Genomic DNA, 20,421 nt, shown 5'->3' with positions numbered 1-20,421 from the left:
GACATTCTAAGCCTCAAAAAACAGCATGCCTTCAAAAAAGTTTGGTGCAAACTCATCCTTTGACTATACCTGGCCTGAATTAATAGGAGGCTTTTCCTAGGATGCAGCAGAATAGTCACGTGCATAGCTGCAGAAATGCTTACGTATTTGACTATGGTTGCCGTCCCTCACCCCGCTGGTGTTTCACACAGCATGCTGTCCACACTTCATGTCACCTTTCTGAGATGCAAACATTGTGAATTCTGAAACGCAGCCAGCTGCAAGGGTGGGAAGAGGGGTTGTGGACTTGCCCGCGACGGGTTATTCTTCAGATGGCTGGTGAGGTCATTGTTTCTTTTTTGCTAATATAGAAGGATGCTACATGAGTGAGTGTCCATGGTAGACTTGGAACTACTGGGTTGGTGGGCAGGCAGATTTTACGTTTTGGTGGTTCTCAGCAGGTGGCCTTGCAAAGAGATGAGAGAAAACGACAATTCTACCAACAGCGTGTGCATGTGAATTTGGTCCTATTACTCCCTTGTTTCCATGAGCCTCTTCGGCTGCCCCCAGGCTTTTGTCCTAGCTCCTTTCTGTGGTGTTCACAGTCTTCCCTTCCCTGTCTGGCCCTGGCCTGTCTGTCCAGTTGCTGATTTCCCTGGCTTCTCTGCTGCCAGTTGCAGAGTCCCTTGGCCAGTCAGCGACTACCCCCTACCCCGCCACGCACATCCCTACTGCGTCCGCAAGGGTTCATCTGTGGGTAGGACAGAGCTGCCCCTGCTCTGTGGCCTTGCCTTTTGGAGGACGCTGGGGACCCAGCTGAGTTCTGGTGTTCCTGGGAGGTCGGCTGAAGGCCTCTGAGCTGAAAGAACTGGAGTGAGAGGGAATGGAGGGGATACTCTGGAAGGCCCCATGGCAAACCTGGGAGGAAGATTTGTTATCTTCAGGCCTGTGGGGAGGCCTTGCAGGGGATTAAGCCAGGGAGTGACCTGGCTGATTGGGTTTGTATTTTCAATACCACAGGTCATAATGGAGGCGGTCTGTGGTGTTAGAGGTCAAGTTCAAGAGAAGGGGGTAGAGGACAAAGGGCCAGGCCTGATTGTACAGAAGGGGTAAGAAGAAAGAAGGGTCAAGGCCACCTCTCAGGTCTCTGGACTCACAGTTGGGTGGACAGAGGCGTCCTTGCCTGAGCCTGAGCCTGGTACTGAAAAGAGCGAATGCTCTGGTTGTTGGGGTTCAAATCCCAGCTCAGGCTTCCCGGTGCCAGGACCTCGGGCTCATCATTTGGATTCAGATAGCCCTCTGGCAGGGCTGTGGGGATATGCATAGCACTAACGGTAGTCAGGGGGCTGGCGTGTGGTGGGTGTTGGGTAAGATCCTCCCTCCCTTGTTCCACGAAGCCACGTGCAGCCTAGCTCCTCAGTCCGAACTGCCTGCCTGGACATCCATTTCCAGGTGCCTCTCCGTGTCAGGCCTTGCTTTGGTTTTCCCACTGGATCTTGAGTAACTCAGAATCTACATCATAGGGAGTGGAGCCTGGACAGCTGCATTTCTGAGAAGTTCCCCAGGGGAACCCAGCTGCTCTATGAATGGCAGGAACTGTGTCTTATGGGTTGACCTTGGGTAAATGCTCTTAGAGTCAATAGACGCCTGAATGGATGAACCATCAATGAGAGGGCCTTGACACCCGCCAGTGAAACCCAGCAGGCTGGACCGATTCTGTTTCCAGAGCAGCCCAGTACTGGACCGGCTGCCTCAGTCACCTGAGAGGGGTCTTTAAGGTGCAGATTCCCAGGTCCAGCCTCGGTGACTGATTCAGAAGGCCTGCGCTGGGGCCAAGCATGGTTCTGTGCACAGACGATTCTGTGCTTTGCTGAGTGAAGGCACCTGTGGGTTCTGAGGGCTGTAGGTCCTCCCAGCTCTGCCATCTTATGACTCTATCATGGAAGGACCTTGTCCTCAGCCACAGGCCCTTGCACATCCTGCCCTGCAGGGTGAGGTGGGGCTTCTGGGTACCAGGTCACCAGGTAGAGTTTCTGGGTAGTGGCGGCAACTGCTCCCCTCCTGCAATTGGTAGGAATTAAAATGTCCTGCTGTTTTGAATTCACGGGTAAGTGTCTTTATTACAGCTGATGTCCCAGCAATGTGGGGGCCTGTGCCTCCAGATTTGCTTTGGGTTGTGGTCTCGGGCTCCCTGCCAGCCTCTTGGGAGGGGAGTGATGGGGAACAGCTGTTCTCACCCCGGCAGAGCTCAGGGATCAAATGCCAGGCTTTGACTCCAGAAGCATCTGCCCCTTTCCGTTGTCTGCCCCTCCCTGGACTCAGGGGAATGATTAGCACCAAAAGGAAGGGTCCTCCTTCACTCCTGTCTCCTTGCTGCCTGCAAATCTTCCAGATGGCTTTTGTGGAAGGTGCAGTCTTACTTGTGACCTGTGCAAGGCTGCTGTGTGATAGAAGTCCCATTACGGTGTCAGAGGGGCCTCCCTCGTTTATTCTTAGCTCAAGCAGGGAGTGACTATTCAGAGCCAGGCCAATGCTGGACATGTGACTTGGCTGGCCCTGCTCCAGATGGCTCATTCCTCGCTGTCATCTCTTGTGTGTGCTGTGGGTGTGTGCCTCTTGGAGGGGAAGGGGAGGGATCTGGAATCCTAGAGGGGATCTCGCAAAGCCTAGGGGTCAGGGAGGAGGGTGCTGGGTGGGCTGGCAGGAGGGGTGGAATGCTCCAAGGCTCATCGAGGGTGACTGTCACTCAGGTCACTGTCTTCTTTGTGACTGGGACTGGGCTGGCAATTTGCTTCCTCCTGACATCTCTGTGCCTGTAGAGTCTTGCCTTCTGGGTGGGTCTGGAATGGTTCCTCACCGGGTATTTTTATGTTCCCTGGAAGGGCTTTCTGCCACTTCATTCCATCCTCCTGCTCAGCGTCCCAGCTCCTGAAGCCTCAGGTTCTGTCCCCCGGGCCCTTAGACCTAGCTGCCGTGGGCCACCTCATCCCAGCCAGGTCTCCCCTCGTACATCTGGTCTTCCAAGACCCACAGCACTGGCTGTGACGTGGACTCTGGAGCTTACTCACCGTGGAACCTCTGAAAAGTTGTTAACCTCTCCCCAAGCCCCTGTGCTTTCTTGTCTTTTGGGTTATTATGAAGGGGCAGGGCACACGAACCTTTGTGAAGCCCTGTGCTGGGTTCTTCACTTGCACTGTTTCACTGAATCCCCACGGAAGTCCCATGAGGTAGAAACCTCATGGTGTCTTCCTTTATAGGTGAAGAAACTGAGGCACAGGAGTCCTTTCCAATCTCTCATAGCTCCTAAGTGACAAAGGTCAAATTACCCAAGCCTTCAGTTGATTATCTCTGTTGCGAATGTGTTTATAATTCACAATATATTATAGGTGTTCTAGTAGTAAATGGAAGATTGTATTATTGCAGAATTATGGTATCCTGGAATCATATCTCTCTTGTGTTTCACTTAGGTGAACTAAACTAGAAGCTTTTAGAAAAAAGAAATAAATATTTAATCCTGCTGTTCCACTGAAGTGCGTGTATGTTCGGGATGGGTCACCCAAGCTAGCCCCACATCCCACATGCCCCGGATAGTGTGGGGCAGCCCTACTGTGGTGAGTCTGACCCAACCAGAGACTTGACCTGGAGTGCATTTGAGTGCATTTGAACACACAACCACCTACTCTAGCTCTGGGCTCTTCTGGGCTCCTCGAGGGCTCTTCTGGAGCCCCGCTCCATTAGGCACCTTCCTTGAGGGGCTTTCCAGGGATATTTTGGACTCTGCAGGATGTTCCCACTAATGTTAGAATTTGCTCTGCAGGGTCAGAGGGCTGCAGTTGGTCCTCCCCTTTGCAGGGTCTTTCTCAGCTGACACATGGGATCAGAGCACAAAGATGGAGCTAAGATTTAGCCAGAGAATTTTATTTTATGGGGAAGTCCGGCTGCGTATTTACTCAGGTGCCAGAGCCTCGGGGTGTTGGAAGTTTGGAAGCCTGGACCCAGGAGTCAGACAGACCCAGCAGCTCAGTCCCTGCTCTAGCGTTCCAGGTGCTGGAGGTTGACCTAGCTGCTGCCGCTGGAGTTCGTTTCCTGATCTGCAACACCTGGATGCCAGCGTGCATCTCACGGGGATCTGTTGTGACTTCATATAGGTATAGAGTAGGTCCTTGATAGGTCTTGTTCATCTCCTCCCCTTAGAGCCCCATAAATTCCCATGAATCTTGAGTTGTCTCCCAGTGGCTAGCTATATACAATTTCATGAAATGTGATTTCCGGTTGGGCTTTTAGGAGAGCTCACCTTTCTGCAGGTGTTTTGAAGCCCTCTCTGGGCATCCGGTTTGCTGTACTGGGCACTGGTCCTTGCAGGTAAGGAATAAGGAGGCAAACCGACTACTGTGCTCCCGCTGAGTTAGCGAGTGTGATGTGTGTTAGTGTTCTGTGAAGTTCATTTTAACAAATGCCCTGGTTGGCAAAGGAACAGGTCAGAAAATCTCTGCCTGTTTTTTGCCCAACTGGGAAAATTGCCACAAGGCCTTTTCTGGGACTATTTTCTATGACCGTTGTTTCCCTTTTGGTCTTTTGTTTGAGGGAGGAGGGACAGTGTGCACATGTCCTGGTTTTCCCTTGCACTCACTAGCTCTGGGGGCCTGGGCGAGTCACATAAGCCCTCTGCATGTTCGTTTCCTCATCTGTGAGAAGGAGATAAGAGCCTTACAACGTTGTTGAGAGGGTGAAATGGAATCAGAGCATCTGAAGTCCTCTACAGTGTGCCGGGGACATGGGAAGGCCACTGTCACTGTTGCCCATGGTGAAGAGGAGGAGGACAGTGAGGGCTGTGGTGACCCCCCTCAGACAGGCTCTGCTGGGGCAGCATCCATCTTCTATCGGGCAGCACAGATGGGAGACTCTGATGGCTCTGACCACAGTGCCTTACTTATCCCTCCTACCGTTGCTCCTCCGTGAATGGATAAGCGTGCTCTCTCTCCACCAACAGAAATGTACCAAGTGTCCACTAAAGACATTATTGGAGAGACTTAGAGAGAGGCAGGTGGTGGTAGAGGTTTCCTATGAAGCGAGGTTTTTCAAACTTTGTTGTTGTTGTGTTGAAACTACAGAATATGAGAACTTACCCCGGCATAAGAATCATGGGAGTAGGGATGCCCTGGCTGAACTCAGAACACCCTCTGGTGTAAGTACAGGCAGCCTGGACAGGACTTGACCACCGGTGGTATCCCCACTGGCCCCTTGTTCTAGACCCTGGGATGTGAGCTTACACTTGGGAGACTGGAGGCTTGTGATGAGGCCCCCAAGAACTGACCTAATCTCCCGTCCATGCCTCCCCAAACAAGCTTGCCATGCCCACACTCACAGCCTTGACCTAGGCGGTGAGAGCGGGTGCTGTTACCTGCCACTGTGGCACTCTCGGCTCAGCCTCTCCATGTCATGAAGACACGTGGAGAGCCAGCTGCCTATCCTGGAGGCTGCCTGGCACCAGGGCAAGTGTGGAGTTCAAACTACTTGTTGGAGCAAGTATGAAATGGCATCAGCCTGTTGCATCCATTTCCTCACTGAGGCACCTTGACTTCGTATCTGGGCTGTGGCACCCGAGTCGTTGGGTCTCTAGGGTACATCTTTCTTTGATAGAGTGACATAAGGACTTGGGTGGGTGCTATGGGGTTTTTGCCTCTTGGGACCTCATTTTTCTGTAATGCAGGGGTGGCTGGCTCCCCGTGGTTATTTCTTCAGCTGTGTGGTGTTGGCATCCGTGATGTCCTGATTCTGTAGCAGGTTCGCATTGTCCTTCGTTAGTGTGGAGAAGTGCTGTCAGCTGGCTTGTTCGTTTGTTCAGCTACTGTTATACCTGTCAGTGTGTTCATGGTTGGGGTGTCAGGAAAGCCGGTGCAGCTGGGGAGACACTTCCACACCTGTGGGTGGGATTTGGATGAGGGAAGAGTGTGGAGGGAGACTAGTGGGACACTGACGGGCTCTGGGAAAGGCCGAGGGCACACGAGTTGTTGAGTGAACACAGTGTCTCCCAGTGAGTGTTGTGGGGATCTCATTTCCAAATTCTTGCCCCAATAACCACCACCACCACCCCCCCGCCCAGGAGGTCCACAGAGTCTGGTCTCCAGGGAGGGTAGAGTAGGCATACAAGTAACAGTGGGTAATGCCAGCCACTCACAAGTGCCTCTTCTTGGCTAAACCCTCAGCATAAATTATGTCATTTAACTTGGCAGTGCACAGCCCATCAAGAGGAGGTACTGTGGTATTCTATCCCTCCTCCTACTTCCTTCTACCCTCTTCTCACTCTCGTGACCTCTGTTTCCTCCCTGCTGTTACTTATGCCATGCCCTTCACCCAGAGCAATACTGGATTGTTGGCCTGGCAATGTTATTCCTCCTTCAAAACTCAGCCTAGGCAATGCCTCCTCTGAGAAGCCTTCCATGATTCCCTCAGGCTGATGTAGGTGCTGAGCCCCTTGTAACTATATATCTCTCTATTGCTGTGGTCTCACACTGTACTGTAATGATACTTTTTTTTTTTTTACTAAAAGAAACTTTGAAACAATTTTAATAACCTTCAAAATATAAAAACACTTTTTTTGTGTGTTCTTGTAAAGATGCTGGGGGTACAGATATAACTGAAGCCCATCTTAACCTCCAGCCAGCCCCAAGTTCCTCCTCAGAGGAAGCCAGTTAAAAGTTACCAGTTAAAAGTAACGTCTTCTCAATAGTGTGCCTGCTCCTGGGCACAGCCCCTTCCTTCTGTATCTACACAGACGCTGGAGCTGATCTGTGAGAGGATGAGGGTGAGTGGATGGCGCAGGTACCTGACCGTGGGGCGGGCTTGAGGGGAGGGAGTGCTTGGGCTTGAGCCAGCCGCCACATGATATGCTGGAGACCGCAGGACTGCTGATGTCATTATCTCTGCTTCAGTTTCATGGCTTCAGCCACCCTCCGGGGTGGTGGCCTTGGTACTAGCCAAGGTCTCTAGGTCACAATTCTTGGCCGTCGAGGAGATGAGGTCATCTGGGGCAGGTGGCTTGGGACTTTGTGGTCACAGACTGAGTTGTCCAATCAGCCTTCAACTCTGGCGTTGGCTTTGACCCTGAGATTGGCAGGCAAAAAAAAAAAAAAAAAGTATCCATCTCTCTCCCTATTCTAATAAAAGGCTAGAGGACAAATTCTGGCTGTTTTTTTTTTTTTTTTTTTTTTTACTGATAAATGTTTATAAAGCCCCTTGGATGCCAAGCATGATGCAGAGCAAGGAATATGCAGAACTTCGGCAAATCTCTCCAGAGGGCCTGTCCTCCTTTGAGATCTGCGGCTGAAAAGATCTTATTTGGTGAAGAGTCTTGATTTGTTATTTGTGTACTGGTGAGGGGTTTTATAACATATTAAAAATATATGTGTGTGTGTATTTTTTGTGATCAAGCATGTCACAGTGTGTATTAAATACCAATAATACACCTAACTCTGGCTTTTGGGTGGGGCATAGGGAAGCGAGTGGGCTCTAGAATCAGATTGGATGGGTTCAAATCCCATCTTTCCTGTGATGAGCTTTGGGACCCTCAGCATGTTCTTTAGCCATTCTGTGTCTCAGTTTCCTCCTATTCAAAAGAGGGATCATGATAGCATCCACTTCAGTGGCTAGGAGAAGAGGAAATGAAATAATGCATGAGGAACACTGAACGTGACATGAAGCAGAGGCTCCAGATAAACAGGCTGTTAATGTTAGTAGTCGTTCTTCATTAGCATAAGAAGTTCACATCAGTAAGAATTGAATGTACAAGACCTGATTTCTGTTCTTGCGTTTGCAGTCTTTGTGGGGAGCTTAGATTTCGGTACTCGATACAACTAAGAGTTAGTATGTGACAGTAGCAAGGAAGTCCAAATTCTGTGGTTTGTATTGCACGTCCTACAGGAGGTGGGGGGAGCTCCTGGGAGGAGGTGGGGCTCCCTGTGGACATGTCAGATGGGTGAAAGGAGGGAGAAGGACCAGGGGGCAGGTGTCAGGGAAACATTCTGGGCCAGTCGGGTGGGCAGTGATTGCCAGGGTAGGGGGTGATGAGTGGGCCAGCTGGGATCTGCTTCATCCAGAGGTGAAATGACACATGCCTGTGGAGTGGAAATGGAATGAGAGAGGCAGAGAAGCTACTGCTTCTCTTCCTCCTCCTCCTCCTCTTCCTTTGTTTTAAATACACTTATTGTATTTTTATAACTATTGGCCTGGAATTGTAGGATGCAAAGTTGGGGGATTTAGCATGGCTATGGTGATTTATAGAGAACAAGGTTTCGGCATCCTTATCCACTTGAGAGGATTACTGAGGACTTGGGTGGAGTGGTGGTGGGGGGACTTTAAACAGATCCAATTAGTTGTTACAAAATTCCTAAAGCTTCTTATTAAAGCATAACATACCTGCAGAAAAGGGCACAGATCATAACTGTAGCTTGATTGTCACAAACTGAGCACATCTGTGTAAGCAGCATCTAGATTAGGAAACAGACCCTTGGCCAGCACCCCGAAAGCTCCCTCTTGCTCTCCTCAGCCTCTGCTCCCCCAACCACAACTGCTGTCCCAACCGCTACACTCTTATGTTGGGGTCTTGGCCTCAGCATCTTCTCATGAAGAGCAACCTGTGTTGCGGCAAGTAGTTGTAACTCCTCTGTTCTCATTGCCATGAGTGACCACCATTTATTTCATTCGTTCTACTGCTGATGAGCATTGGGGTCCCTTCTGGTTTGGAGCTTGAGGTAGGTCAAGTAATGGCCCCTGAAAAGATGTCCATGACCTAGTGACAGGTACCATTCACTGGTAATACCTGTGACTAAGTTGACATGGCAGAGAGCTGTAGTAAATGTTTGTTAAGGATCATGACATGGGGAGATGATCCTGAATTATCTGGATGGGGCCATTGTAACAAGGATCCTTACAAGAGGGAAGAGGGAGGGTCCAGTTCAAAGAATGAGACATGGAAGTGGAAGCAGAGGTGAGAGAAGAGATTTGAAGATGCTACATTGTTGGCTCTGAAATGGAGGAAGGGGCCAGGAGATGAGGAATGCAGGTGGTTTCCAGGAGGTGGGAAGGACAAGGGAATGGGTTGTCTTCTAGAGTTTCCAGAAAGAATGCATCCCTGCTGACCCATTTTAGATTCATTTCTGACCTCCAGAACTATAAGAGGATAAATTTGTGTTTTATGCCACTAAGTCTGTGGTGATTTGTTACAACAGCAATAGGAAATTAATAGAGAACTGTTACTCATAGTACTACTGAGAACATTCTAGAAAATGTCCCCTGGTGCACATATGGTCCTAGGAGCAAGTGCAAGTATTCCCGCCGTTCTCAAGGGCGGTTAGACCCGCCTGTGCTCCCACCAACAGCAGTGGTGAAGTTGTAGTTGCTGTATATCCTCGCCATCACTCGGTGCTTCCTGAGAAGAGAGATTTTTCAGTGCAGAATTAACAGGGCTTGGTGTCCAAGGGATAGGGCTGTGCCTTTCAAGAAGTTGGTGCTCAGCAAATGCTGGTCCATGCGGACCCAGCCAGCCGAGGAGAGGAATGAGGAAGAGGTGGTGCCAAGAGTTTAGCTGGGGTGAAGTGGAATTCCTCTTCCATGGAAGTGACTGGGATGGAAACTCCTGAGTCACGTTAGATTAATACAGAACTTTTCAGCTTCAGAGTTAGAATGCCACTGATGTTTGCGACTCTGTGATTGAGCAAGGTGGAGTGGCGGATATCGTGCCTCAGCAGAAAGCTTGAGCTGTTCGGCTGGCTTCTCAGTGTTTGAAAACTGCCCTCATGCAAGCGCTGTGACTTTAGGTTGCTCGCACCCTTCGGAGCTCTGGTTTTGGCGTCTGTAAAATGGGCATGGTCCTGCCTTCCCTGTGCGGCCATGGGTGGATGAGAAGCCTCTGGGTGCGAGCCCAGAGTTTACTGCCTGTACACAGGTAGCTATGGTTATTTGGGACAACGGCATTAGGATAATAAATTCCTTTTATGGAAGTTGGCAACCCTGGCTTCAGAGTGTTCAAGGACTGACTGTCTTGGGTGGGTCTGACAATATCAGGCCCATTGGTTGGCATCCAGGGTCGGTGGGGTCAGGCTCATGGTCCACCCTCCTAAGGCTTTATAGAGACACTGTCCCCCACAGCCCCCCCCATTCCTGAAACTGCTTTTGAAGCTATTCATTCATCATTTGTTTGTTCATTCCCTCAGCCATCACTGAGCTTTACTGTGCACATTATAATGTAGTGATTAGGGGCACGGATTCCCAGATCAAATGCTTGGTTTAGATCTCAACTTTACCGTTTTGTTGTCTGTATGGCATATGGCCAAATCTTCTTTGTGCCCAGTTTCCTGATTTGTAAAGTGAGGCGGTATCTGCATCCTGGGCTGATGTGAGAAATGGATGAAAAAATCCACGACAGTGCCTGGCCTTGGGCACCCCTCAGGGCTGGGGTACAAGAGTTGGGTGCCCTCAATCCTTGCCCCTTGCCACAGGCAGAAAGGTGATGGTTTATTGGTGGTTGTCTATGGAATACTTTCTCTAGCACGGGGAGGGAAAACCTGAAACCCTGACCCGGAACCAGCTAGGGCTCCTTTGAGGGAAGGGTCTGATCCCTCACAGCTGCTTGAGAAATGGGGCTTCGAGGAGAGTTGGCATAGTTTGGGGCTGTAGGTGTCGAACCTCCTTGCAGTGGTTACTGTGCTGTGGAAGGGCTTGTACACTGAGCAGATGTGGCCTCCAGGCTGAGCTGAAATGGGCTGCAGAAGTGACTCTGGTGTGGGCTGCTTGCTTTCTCCCCTCTCCCTTCATAGTGGGGATAGTGGGGAGGTGGTGGCCCTCCGAGGCTCCGAGCCCACATCTCACTACCCTTCCGTCTTTCCTCATTCCAGGTCCACATCTTCCCTCTTGCCTTCTTCTGGGCCCCTCTGTAATGCACATGCCTTAGCTGATGAAGTTAGCTCTGATGGAAGCCAGAGCAGTGGTCCCAGACAGGGATCCAGATGCTAAAAATATCTCATGGTGTGCTTTTTGCAAGTTAAATAAAAGAGCAGCATTGGAGACTATGGCTGGGGATTCTCCCCAATACAGACTCTTTCCAATGCCTTGGGGTGCTCGAGTCCAAGATAATCCGGTCCTGCTCACCTGGATTTGAGAGTTTATCCTCATGGAGACTTTTTTTTCAAAAGGATATTTTATTTTTTAAAGTGATCTCTGAACCCAAATGAGGCTTGAACTTACAACGCTGACATCAAGAGTTGTATGCTCTACCGACTGAGCCAGCCAGGTGCCCCACAATAGTGCTTTGATCCGGAAAAAGGCCAGACTCATGGTGGGGCCGATGGAGGAGGATGGGTGGGAGATTGGGCCAAGCAGATCTGAGGTTCAGCAGCCTAATGTTGCAGCCTGGGAGATCCTGGAGGATCACAAGTGTCCGAATTACCTACCCCGAAACCCCTTTTGCCTAGGAGGCACCAGGTTGAAGGTCAATACTCCCCCTCTCAATGTGGTCTGCACAGCCAGTCTTCCAGTATTGAAACTGATGGCTGTTTCTTTGGTTGACACCAGATGAAGCAGCTGGTTTGGGTTTGAGACCATGCCGTCGAAAGAGAATCTGCTCTCCTGCTAACCCCACCCCAGGTGGGGAGGAATGCAGTACGTGAGGCTGAGGAGGGAAACTCAGCCTCCCATCTCAGACTCACCTGGGGCAGATGGCCACGGGGCAGAAGAGCGAGCTGGCAGAGCCCTCTGCCTATTGAAACGTTCTCTCTCTAGTTCTCTATCTTATCCCTGTGTCTCTCCTAGCTTCTGTTGCTTCCAAGCACATAGACTCAAATCCCTACCTGTGGATGTCATGTTCATTGGGATATTTTACCACTCCACGTAGTCATTTTGTGAAGCAAAGCTCACAGCTCATGCCTGTGGGTCCCAGTGTCCCTATTTCTGCCAGGTGTCCTGCTCTTGATGGTCTCCCCACTGGGAGGTATTACATACTCATTAACATCTTCCTCCATCTAACACTGACTAAGTACTACGTAACTTACATGTGGTTTTACCCAAGTTGTGATTGAAAATAGTTTGGCCTTACTTGTCTCCATAGACATAGGACATCAGAAGCTCCAAATAACCAAACTCACCCTTAAAAGGGCCCCGAAGGGAATATTTAAGGATAGTGCCAACTGTGATGAGAGTTAACTAGCCTTAAAAATAGGATCAGAGGGGCGCCTGGGTGGTTCAGTGGGTTAAAGCCTCTGCCTTCGGCTCATATCATGATCCCAGGGTCCTGGGATCGAGCCCCACATCGGGCTCTCTGCTCAATGGGGAGCCTGCTTCCCTTCCTCTCTCTGCCTGCTTCTCTGCCTACTAGTGATCTATCTGTCAAATAAATAAATAAAATCTTAAAAAAAATAGGATCAGATAAAACAGTGACTTAAAGAATAAAGCAATTTCTCTCTAAGGTAGTAGTTCCAAGGTGGCAATCACGGGCCCAGGTGCCTTCTGTCGTGTTGCTCCATTGTTTATAAATGCACGGTCATTGTCTGCACAGTCCAAGCTGAGTTCTAGCCAGATGGAGCCAGTGAGAAGGGTGGGTAAATTGTGTGCCAAGTCTTTAATATGTAGATGGAGAAGTGGCACCTTTCCTCTCTCATTCCACTGGGAACTTACCTGCAAGGACACCAGGGAGATGTAGTCCCCGATAAAACTCAAATAACTGTGGCAGAAAGGGAGAATGGATTTCAGTGGACATTGGACCGCCCTTGGTATATTCCCCTTGTATGTATTTAATGCAACTTTTTGTGTGTTTATAACATAAATATGTCCAGGTTATACATATTGGTTGTTTTGCTTTCAGAAAGAAGACCTGGCCCAGCCATGCTGTGTCTATGGACATTTCCACAGTAATGAATCAGTGTGTCTTTAGAGGAATGGAAGGAAACAAGGAAAGGTAAAAATATCTTTAAAAATTAAAAAAAATTTTTTTAAAGATTTTATTTATTTATTTGACAGAGAGAGAGATCACAAGTAGGCAGAGAGTCAGACAGAGAGAGAGAGAGAAGCAGGCTCCCTGCTGAGCAAAGAGCCCGATGCGGGGCTCGATCCCAGGACCCTGAGATCATGAGCCGAAGGCAGCGGCTTAATCCACTGAGCCACCCAGATGCCCCCAAAATTAAAAATTTTGAAATTATCACATGCATCAGTTAAATACAATGTAGGACTTCATCTACGTCTATGTATGTCAGTGGAAGCCATCGAGAATTGGAAATAGTAGGACTTCTTTTGTCCCCTTTCCCTATCTCCAATTTTTGACACCAGAGGAGGATACCTTTGTTAAGTATGAGAGATTTTTTTCTACGACTTAGAAGGAAGAGTTGGTATAAAAAGAACTAATGTGGCATAGAATTAAATATTTGATTCTAAAAGCTGTGGGCACTCATTCCTAGAAACTGTGGACAGTTTCTCAGTTGATTATGTCTACATGTGTGGGTGGCCAGTCCCTGAAAGAAGGCAAAGACAGTCCCTTAGCTTTGGTGGCCTCTACCTCTTTCTCTTTCTTCCACCTCCTCTTTTTCTTCTTAAAAACAAATGTATTCATTTAACTTAATTTTAATGCCCAAGAGATGCATAGATATATTTTTCCTAGGTAAAAATAGATGACACACCCTTCCCTAATTTCATTCCCAGCCTCCCCACTCCACACCTGCCTTTCCCAGAAGTAACTACTGTGACCTGCTTTTGTATATTTCCTTCCAGAACTTTTTCTAGGTGCTTACATACTGAGAAAAAAGCCATTCTTTCTTTCCTTTTCTCCCCACCACCCTTCTGTTCTTTTGATACAGGCAGTCATACTATGCTTATTGGTCTATTTTGTAACCTTTTAAAAAATTAATCTGTCTTAAAATGTTTTCAAGACAGTACATGAGAGTCTTCCTTTTATCTGCTACGAAATGAATAGCATATGTGTGTCATAAGAATCCCACTGTTTATTGAGCCGTGTTCTTGTGGGTGGTGGGTAGGTGGGTCCCATTGTTTGCCCTTACACTGTCGGGTATGTGCCTCCTGCACACGTGGGCAGATAGTTCTCTTAGGAAGTTACTGAGGAATGGAGTTGTTGCACCATCCTGTGTATACATTTAAGATCTTACTACATATTGCCAAGTCATTCTCTAAAGGCAGCTTGTCAACAGGGTACCAGATCTCCTGTTTGCCTGCCCTCCTGCTGGACCCCAGCTCTTCATGCTCTTTCATTTTTGCCAGTCCATTGGGTGAACAATGGTATCTCTCCGTGGTTGTCATGTCCTCCTCCTTCTCTTGACTCTGGGGAAGTTCATCTCCTCAGGTCCCTGTTACCTGGTTTCATTTCCCAATGGCAGAGGGTAAACCTCTGTCCTCAGAGGAACCTAGTGACCCATCCCAAGGCCCAGGACATCTGGGCGGTCCTGGTCCGATCTGGGAGTGGGTGCTGCTTTGTTTTCTCTTCTGAAAGTATCTAAGCATGCTTCTCCAGGAGAGTATGTCACAGGATTACCCGCTTCTCTCTAGACTCCTGGTTTTGAAGAGCCTTTGGCTGGATTTTCCTACTTCAGGTGGTTCTATCCACCGACTATCGCCACCATCATCACCATTGGCAATCCTCCGAGAAGATGCTGTGTGTCAGGCTCTGTGTGGATTACTGGGCTGATGTATCTCATTTAATTCTCACATGGCCCTATAGGGTAGGTAGTTGTGTTCTTACCCTCATTATGGCCATTAGGCAACATTAGGACAGAACAGCTCCTACCATTGCTCTCCCTTGCAGTGACAAACATACCCACATTGAGTTCTCCTTGAGGACAGAGCTGTGGGGCCATCACGCTGGTGTTTGCGGTTGCCTTAGCCACACTTGGTTGTTATTCTGCATCCATGGCCTTCCCTGGGGGAGAGGTGGGAGCTGAGAGTTCAGGTTTGGGTTTGTCCACAGCCGTCATGTGAACACAGGCTCCTGCGTGTCATCAGCTTCTCTGTTCTGGGGTCTGGTTGGGGTGGCAGCCTCACCCAAGTTTGTCCAAAATGCTTCTCTGGAACGGGGTTTTCTAGTGTTAGAAAATGAAATCCAACCAAGTAAACTTGAAGATTGAACTGGCTTTTATTAAACGATTCATGACCTGGGCAAGTAGAAAGGAGCTGTGAGGAGGTGTACAGAATAGGAAGGTTTTTATAGGAAGGAGGTTGGGCAAGAAAGTTATTAGCAAAAGTAAAGATTGTTTCAGGTCAAGACACCTTTTTTGGGTTGGGGAGGGAATAGCAGGGTTTTAATCTTGCACGTGATCTCTCTAGTGCTGATGAGAAAATTTCAGGTTGACTTCTAATAAGGTCACTTTCCTGGGGTAGGTTGAAACAGTAATGAAGTCTTGGTTAGCTGTTGTGGGAGAGTAAATGAGTCCAGTTTGGGCTCTTTTTCCCCTTTCTTTCCTTCCTTCCTCCTCCTCCTCCTCCTCCTTCTTCTTCTTTTTTTTAAGATTTTATTTATTGATTTGACAGAGAGAGAGATCACAAGTAGGCAGAGGCAGGCGGTGGGGTGGGGGGCAATGGGCAGGCGGAGCAGCCTCCCTGCTGAGCAGAGAGCACGATGTGGGGCTCCATCCCAGGACCTGAGATCATGACCTGAGCCGAAGGCAGAGGCTTCGCCCACTGAGCCACCCAGGTGCCCCTCCTTCCTTCTTTTTTTTAGGTTTATTTATTTATTTAAGTAATCTCTACCCTCAGCGCGGGCCTTGAAACTAACAAGCCCAAGTTCAAGAGTCGCATGACTGAGTAAGGCTTGTTTTTTTTTTTCCCCTTTTCTTTTCTTTTCTTTTCTTTTCTTTTCCTTCTTTCTTTTTTTTTTTTTAAACACCAGGTTGGGCATATTTGTCATTGGAGTAAATCTGCTTTATGCAACGACTGAGCTGTGGAAGGAAGTGTGTCTGTTGCACCCACGGGCCCAATCAGTCACCCTACTCTAAAATTGCAAGTTTAGATCTCATTCTAAAAGCCGGCAGCGTGCAGTTCCAGAGGCCTTCCTAAATCCCCCCTCCCATGATGTTTCAGAGACACCCACGTGTAGACCCAGATGATCTTAGGCTCATTATTATAATATCGTGTTTCTTCATCCGTAGTTTTAAGCAGTCTGGCCTAGGGTGATGATGTGTTTGTCCGAGTTCACGCAGAGACAAGCCTTGGGCTCAGGTCCCGGGTCTGACTCTGGCTCTTTGTACATCACAGTTACCTCTAGTGTTGTTATTAGAACACTGAGCAGTACTTGTTCCAGAAACTGAGTTCATAATCCAATAATGCCTTGAAGGAAACTTGCCCATTGATCCATCAATTGATTATTCATCCAGTGGCCATTTACTGAATGCTGCCTGTGCAGTAGACACAGAAAGATGGGTAAGGTGAGTTCTTAGAGGATCCGGAGTCGGGTGTGGGGGCAGGAGGCACACGCTATGAGCTGCAGTTAAGTGGAAAACTATTCTTGGTTGGTCAGTGGTGATAATAATAAGCTCTGCTGCAGTGGGTTGTTGGGGCATGTCCTGAGTTAATCACAATAAAGTACGTGGCATATTGTAGACACCCAATAAAGATGGCTGTTTTCATGGTTGTCTGTTTATTTTTATTCTTACATAGGGTGAGGAACCTCGGAAGATTTTTTATCAGGAGGCTGATAGGGCCAGACTTGTGTTTTATTTTTATTTTTAAAAAGATTTATTTATTTATTTGAGAGAGAGAGTGAGTGAGCATGAGTGGGGGTAGGAGCAGAGGCGGAGTGAGAAGCAGACTCTTCGTGGAGCAGAGACTCTCCGTGGAGACTCTCAGGGAGCCCGACATGGGCTCCATCCCAGGACCCTGAGACTATGATCTGAGCCAAAGGCAGACGCCCAACTGACTGAGCCACCCAGGCACCCCTGACTTGTGTTTTAGAAATGGTAATCAGGAGCACCTGGGTGGCTCAGTGGGTTAAGCCTCTGCCTTCAGCTCAGGTCATGATCTCGGGGTCCTGGGATCAAGTCCCACATCTGGCTTTCTGCTCAGCAGGGAGCCTGCTCCCCGCCCCCTGTCTCTCTGTGTGCTGCTCTGCCTACTTGTGATCTTTCTGTGTCAAATAAATAAATAAAATATTTAAAAAAATAGAAATGACAATCAGTTGACACAAGTTCTCATTGTATGTGTTTATATTTTAGTGTCTGCCTCACTGAAAGGACTGTGAATTCCATGGGGCCAGATCATACTGCTTTGCTCACTATCATTTAACCCAGGGTGTGGCACACAGTAGGTGCTCACTAGTGTTTCTGGACTGAGTGTAGGAGGCAGAGTATTGACAATGGGACCCTCAGGTATGGTGATATGACAAAGCTGGCCAGCAAGAAGGACCCTCAGCTCTCCGAGGGCTAACTGCACTTTCCCGAGGAGAGTGGCTCCCTGGAGACCCCGGTTTGGCTCCGGTGGTTTGTGGGCGTTTTGTCTTTAAACCTCGTGATTTTATTGAGGAGACCTCTCCCTACAGCCTTTATTGCCTGAGCAGTGGTGACTCACCACTTCCAGCTCTAGGAGTTGCCTCACGAGAACACAGGATTTCTAGGAGCTGAAGCCCCTGGGGAATTCAGTTTTCTGGGGCCACCAGTGACTGTGGATGGATAATGCTTCCCTGGGCCTCAGTTTCTCAGCTCTGCCACAGTGGAATTAGGCATGTGAAATTTCTGTTGTTCGAAGAGGAAAATTTTGAAGGGAGAAGTCCTTGCTCTACTTGTAAATCCCTCCTGTCAAGGGACTGGTGACATGCGTGCATGGTTAGGACTGAGCCCATGCCAGAGAGATGGAAAGGTTTAAGTTTGTGTGTTCGTTGATTCATTCATTCATTCAGTCAGTCAGTCATCCATTCATTCATTCAGTGGGTGGGTCAGTCAGTCAGTATCCCTTCACTGCTCAGCAGCCATAAGCATTTTGGGAAAATGCTCAAATAAGGAATTATAAAGACGTTTCACTCTCAGCCTGCACAAATGCAAGTCTCTTTATGAAAATAAAGATCTTCTCAGGCTCGCTCACGTATTTCAGTATGTCTTGAGCACCTCCTCTGTGCCAGCTCTGCTCGACTTCCCTCTCCTGGAAGGCTGGCCTTGCCTGGTGCAGAACACCCACATCTGGCTCAGGGCCCAGCACACAGTAGGCTCTCAGCCTGTGAGCGGCTTCGGTGGACTGAACGGGCCAGAAAACAGTCATTTGTAGACGGCGACACGAAGGGCTGTATCCCAAAGACAGGTTTGCCCTGTGTTTCATGTTCAGGGGTATCTGATTTGCAGCCTGCTTGAGAGCCCTCACCTGTAGACGGGTTCGGTTTGCTGCGTGCTGTTAGTCGTTCTCATGATCTCCTTATCAGCTTCCATCTTGTCCTCAGGCTGGAGCTGTTTCGGTCACTGATTTTTATGATCTCCTTGTTCACTGCCCACAGGGCTGTGTGGGGCCCCGTTCCACTTCCTCCACCCTCCCAAAATTCAGCTGCTGACCTTGAGAAGCTGGAAACCCAGCAAAGGGGAGAGTGCAACCTCTCCTGACCTGAGGCTCTAGCCTTAATCTTGGACTCACCAGCCCTGTGACCTTGGATAAGTTCACTCTCCATACTGTCTTCTTAGAGATCACTGCAGTATTTCCTACAATCTGCTCATTAGAATATGGTTTCTTCCAAACACCAGTAGGCTTTGCAGGGGAAAATGGGGCCTGTCGCCAAACTTGTTTGGGCTTTGCTGACTTAAGCTCACTTATATGTGGCCTTTCTCAGACCCAAAATAGCCTGTAAAAGGTCAATGTGCATGGAGGGGCCTCTCAGGAGAGGGTAGAGTGTGCAGCTCCCCACATTTGCTGTTGCATAGACTGCACTGGCGACATGCTGGGCCATCGAGGCTTCCTCCTAGAGCTTTAGTGATGCGCCTAGGATAGAAAGGCAAAATAACCAAAAAACACGATTGTTGGATTTGAATTGTTTAGCAGTTTTTGGTTTGTTTTTTGTTTGTTTTGTTTTCTTTTTTTAAACATTTTATTTTATTTTATTTTATTCAATGTTCCATAATTATTTTGTTTTCATTAGGAACTTTTAAATAGTATAGTAGGCAAGAGGTGGAACGAGTCTTCCAACCCATTTTAGAAGCCTGCTGGTGAATCGGTTGAGAAAAAGTGGTATCTTCATGAAGGTTCTTATTCAGGCAGAAACTCTCCTGTGCAAACACTGCCCTCTTCCTGGCTGTGTGACCTTGGGTGTGTTTCTTTACTTCTTGTTCAGATTCCTCAATGGCTTCAAAGAAGGGTGTTGGTTGATGGGTGAGCTTCCTTTCAAACCTACCATTTCCCGTATATTGTTTAAAACAACTATAAGCCCATCATGGAGGCACCTGGGGTCTGTGTGTCCTCTTCTCATTGATTCCTCAGGGCAGTGCCTGGGATCAAGTAGTCAATAAACCTGGGTTGAATAAACATGAAAACAGAACAGGCTCCTTATTGCATTCATTGGCATAACCCCATAGACAGCTTACTAGGTTATGGTTAAAGTAATTTAATCAGTACACATGATCTTTTTTGAGACACATGCAGACTCTTAAGGGAGATGATGTTATTGGACAGGTAAGGAACTGAGATTCTGAGAAAAAAAGGGTTACACCGTGGTCCTCTTGTGAAGGAATAAAAGAGCCAAGACACAGACTCAGGCTTCTGACCTTCAAGTGCTGCTTTGTTACGGGTTTTTTTTTCCCCCAAAGGCCATATCTGTCCTTGTACTGACCAAAGGCATTGAGTAGGACAGGTCTTGGGAGAACAGCCATGAAGACACTGAAAAAGCCCTTCAGTTCTCTGGTGGGCCTGGCTAATCTGCTACAGGGCAAGTTATAACAGTACCTTGTAACATTATAAGTTATAACATTATAACTTCTCCCAAGTTATAACAGTACCTGCTGATTCCTTCCTCAAGGGCTTTTTATATACGTTGTCTCCAGACATCACAGAGACTGAGCAGAAGACCCACTGTTTGTGTCTCTTTTGCAGATGAGGAAACAGAGTTTTAAGCACCTGCCCTAATGTCACAGGTAATTATAGGGTTCAGACTTAAACCTGTCTTTGACTGGCTAAGGGGAGAAAGCCTTTTCACCACCCATCTGCTTCTCATATGATTGGGACCCTCGCTTATCTTCTCTCTGCAGACAGGAGCTCAGAGCACCCCCTACAGAATGGTGTGGGGTTGGGGGGCGCTGCTGCATCTGCCCTAGGAATGGGACTGAGATTTTAGCCAGGATAGTCCACTGAAGCATGGAGGGTGGGCATTCGGCTCATGGGAACCCATCAGCGTGTCCTAATTCCTGGTGGCCTCCTTCTTATAGGGCGGCTCCAGTGACAAGGGGAATTGTCAGGTGGGTGTTAGGGGAGGCGGTGATGATCCTGGCTCAG

General features: G+C 48.4%; 1 protein-coding gene across 1 annotated transcript in view; it reads left to right on the top strand.

Annotated features, from left to right (window-relative positions):
- The window catches only part of LOC111143883 (Rho guanine nucleotide exchange factor 3), a 312,758-nt gene that overhangs the window by 22,337 nt on the left and 270,000 nt on the right, over nucleotides 1–20,421 (top strand). The window contains 1 exon segment of the mRNA XM_022497910.1: nucleotides 12,833–12,925. Within this exon segment, the coding sequence (XP_022353618.1) occupies nucleotides 12,864–12,925 (62 nt within the window). The 5' untranslated portion in view covers nucleotides 12,833–12,863.

Source organism: Enhydra lutris, unplaced genomic scaffold (genome assembly GCF_002288905.1).
Source record: "Enhydra lutris kenyoni isolate GAN:26980312 unplaced genomic scaffold, ASM228890v2 scaffoldscaffold10, whole genome shotgun sequence".
In the NCBI taxonomy this organism is placed as follows: domain Eukaryota; kingdom Metazoa; phylum Chordata; class Mammalia; order Carnivora; family Mustelidae; genus Enhydra; species Enhydra lutris.
This window is presented reverse-complemented; position numbering and strand designations above follow the sequence as displayed.